At 36.5% G+C, this 3,273-nt stretch overlaps 1 protein-coding gene across 1 annotated transcript; it reads left to right on the top strand.

Annotated features, from left to right (window-relative positions):
• The first annotated feature begins 348 nt into the window (after positions 1-348).
• LOC113346469 lies at positions 349-2,597 on the top strand. Its single transcript, XM_026590020.1, has 2 exons — positions 349-694; positions 2,212-2,597. The coding sequence occupies exons 1-2, from the start codon at positions 394-396 to the stop codon at positions 2,277-2,279; spliced, it is 369 nt and encodes a 122-aa protein (XP_026445805.1). The 5' UTR covers positions 349-393; the 3' UTR covers positions 2,280-2,597.
• Positions 2,598-3,273: the final 676 nt, after the last annotated feature.

Raw genomic sequence — 3,273 nt, 5'->3', positions numbered from 1 at the left:
GTTTCACTTTATCCATAGTAGGACCTAATTTGATCCAATTTGATCAACACTTGTATTTGAAAGAGATTCTCAACCCCTGGCCCTTGCTCTTAGACAAATCTCACAGGATAATACCCGGTCTAATCAGGTCAAAAGGTTTGACATTTTCAATTTACAGGGAAAAATGTCCAAGAATGCTAATGGGGTACCAACTTGCTTGGGGGCGTACCAACCCCAAGGCAAATATTGTTTTGTCTTATTAGTGTTCAAGTACATCCCCAAGCAAAACCAGTCCCTCTATTAGCAATCTTGAAAATGTCTATGATGATATTATAAAAGAACTCGGAAGGGCAAATAAAGACCTTTTAAGCCTTCTCCCGTTATCTCTTGACTGTGAGATCAAACAAAGAGAAAATGGAGTGGGCAAGAAAAGCAGTAGGTGTTGTAGAGAGTGCAAGCAGCAACAATAAGGTGATCAATGTATTCTTAGTTGGTGTTTTTGGTGCCTTATGTTATCGATCAGTTAACCAACAAAAACTTATCGAAGCTCTTGAAGTTGAGAAGAGTGCTCTCCTCCAAACTAACAAATCACTCAAGAAATCAATGTGGGATTGGAAACAATCGTTATTTGCTGATGCTTCTGATGATGAATCTTCACCACTTTCTTTGTCTAAACTCAAAATCATTTATGGAGAAGCCCCAATTAGCCAACAAGGTACACACGACTCTTTTTCTAGGGTTTTCTCTTTACATTTGTTTTAGCTCGATTTAGGGTTTTATGGGTTTAAGAAAATTAGGGATTTTAATGGAATTAGAATGTATGCTTAAGAATGATTCTTTGATCACTGTTCTGTAAATTCTTATGAGTGCGTAGATTTTATCACAATTCTCATTTCAATCAGATTTGTTTTCTTACAATTATATTTGATTTAAGATTTGGTAGTCACAAAAATGGGGAATCCCAAAATTACGAAGACTGGAGTAAAATTGAGTTAACTATCAAAATAGACCAAAGAAAAAACTAAAAAGAACAGCCAGGTTATTCTTCTGTGAGTACTTTACACATTGAAGTCTGGAAGATGCACAATACATGTCAAACTGGAGGATTTTTTGTCAATCAAGTAGTGTACAATCTTAAAATGCCTCCTTTATTTTTTTCTTCTTCCCTATTAGCATCCTAAAATTATTCGATCTCACTCTACGAAGGCACTAGAATCAGTCTGCATTCAAGTGGGTAAAAGAAGACATTCCAAAAAGACGAGTCTTAGAATGAACTGATCAACTTAGGAGTTACTTTGAAAGGATACTAGTATTTGGGTTGTTTCAGTGTAAGTCTGTGTATGGTGATGTCACATTTAAGATGTTCCAGGTTCTTTGGGTGCAAATTGTTAGAAAATCAGCACCTAAACAAAGGTAAAGAGCATATGATAGAGAGCAGATATTAAACAAACGATAAACCAGAACATACATGCTTCAGTACGAACTAAAAGATATCACACCCATAGAGGACAGATGCTGTATTCGGTGCGGCTACGATGTGGTCGGGCCACATACTCCTATCTTTATATACTGACACGTCTTATAAAGTAGGGAAAAAAAATCCATAACCAGTTTTATTAGCTAACTGTTTATCTTTATGTGTTAACTTCCTACTTTTTCTCAAAAAGTAAAGTGGTTAACGGGATTTGGAGGGGGCAGGTTTTTAAGTTACATACGTTTCAAAAAATAAAGAAATGTATGTGGCCCGACCACATCTTAAACGGAGGGCTATTTAAGCACTTCAGGACTTTGCAAGCATATGTTCTGACGGAATATGAGAGATACTAATATCTCAATCTTTGATTTTGCGCTTCACCAGGAAATACTATATCCCAATATGTTTTGCTCTTCCTGTCTCTTGATTCTCTTTTGCAAAGCAGATTGCAGCTTGGTTCTCACAGTAACATTTTATTGGTCTAAATACTGAATCTGTAACTAGAAGACCTCTCATGAAGTTTCTTAACCTGATAGCTTGAGTACTTGCGCATGCAAGATATTCTGCCTCCTGGTAACTAGAAGACTGAAGACCTCATGAAGTTTCTTAACTATTAGACTTGGAAATAGTTAGCTTTTAGGGAAAATCAAATAGGAAGATCAAGTAAAAAAAATTGTGCAGTACATTGGTGTTTTTTTCCTTCTTCTTTACCTTGGTTATCGTAATAGATGGACATCTGAGCATTGCTTTGTTTGCAGGTATAGCTGCAGTTGCTGTGAACAACGAAGATTCCAAAAAAACATCTGAAACAAGGATTATGATATGAAAGTTTCGTTCTAGTCCGTGAAGATCATTATTATAACTTGCTACAATTAGAAGAGCTATTTATGAAAATTCAAGTTTTTGAATTCTCCCCGCCTAAATTAACGGCGAAAAATCATGGCATATTATCTCAACCAAATTTCCCATTATGTCAAACTCTTTTTTTTGGAATTTTTTGGTTACAAAAGCTGAACTCAGTTTCGGAAACGCATCTTCGTATTACTTCGTCGGACACTGTTTTCATTTGTACTTCGTCGGACACTGTTTTCATTTGTACCAATTGGCTATTTTCTTAAGGTTTTCTCTCTCACCACGAGACCCGCAACTAGGGATGTGTTTAGAAGCCAAATTATTGACAATTCCCACAATCTATATTGAGAATAATTGCTCATTTGGGAAACTTTCACACAACGGGATAGTGTCTTAGTGTCTTCGTTTACAGTAAGACGAATGAATTGTTCTGCAATTTTGCTCTCACTTCTGAATGTCCGCTTTATCTTTAATTTACATGTGAAATTCTTGTAGAAGCAATATCCATCAAATAAGCCTTGGCTTTGCTTCCCTCTCCGCAAGTAGATGCCCCGTTGCATGGTCACGAGTACACAACAACTTTCCTACCGAGGAAATAAGAATGAAATTTCTCCAATGCGAACACAATGTATAGTATCTCCTGTGTTGGGGTCCTATAGTTTTGTTGTGCCTCATTCAACATCCTAGAAGCATAATAAATGGGGTGAGGTAAGTTCCCAACAGGTTGCCCTAACATAACGCCAACTGCACAATCACCGTCATCACACATTTGCTTAAACAACCTGCTTCATTCGTGTGGTTTAATGATAACGATATTATGAAAAGTTCTTTCAAATAATTGAATATTCCCGAACACTTCCTACCAAAGTTAAAAATCATGTATTTTTACAAAAGTTGGTTTAATGGTGACTGGTGGTGAAACCTTGGGAAATCCTTTGATAAACCTGCAACAAAATCATGTGTGACCA

Source organism: Papaver somniferum, unplaced genomic scaffold (genome assembly GCF_003573695.1).
Source record: "Papaver somniferum cultivar HN1 unplaced genomic scaffold, ASM357369v1 unplaced-scaffold_99, whole genome shotgun sequence".
NCBI lineage: Eukaryota > Viridiplantae > Streptophyta > Magnoliopsida > Ranunculales > Papaveraceae > Papaver > Papaver somniferum.
This window is presented reverse-complemented; position numbering and strand designations above follow the sequence as displayed.

Excerpts from the sequence above, each read along its gene's own strand:
- LOC113346469 (XM_026590020.1), top strand. The coding sequence starts at position 394 with ATGGAGTGGGCAAGAAAAGCAGTAGGTGTTGTAGAGAGTGCAAGCAGC. Across the intron at positions 695-2,211 it reads AGCCCCAATTAGCCAACAAG|GTATAGCTGCAGTTGCTGTG; the intron begins GTACACACGACT and ends CTTTGTTTGCAG.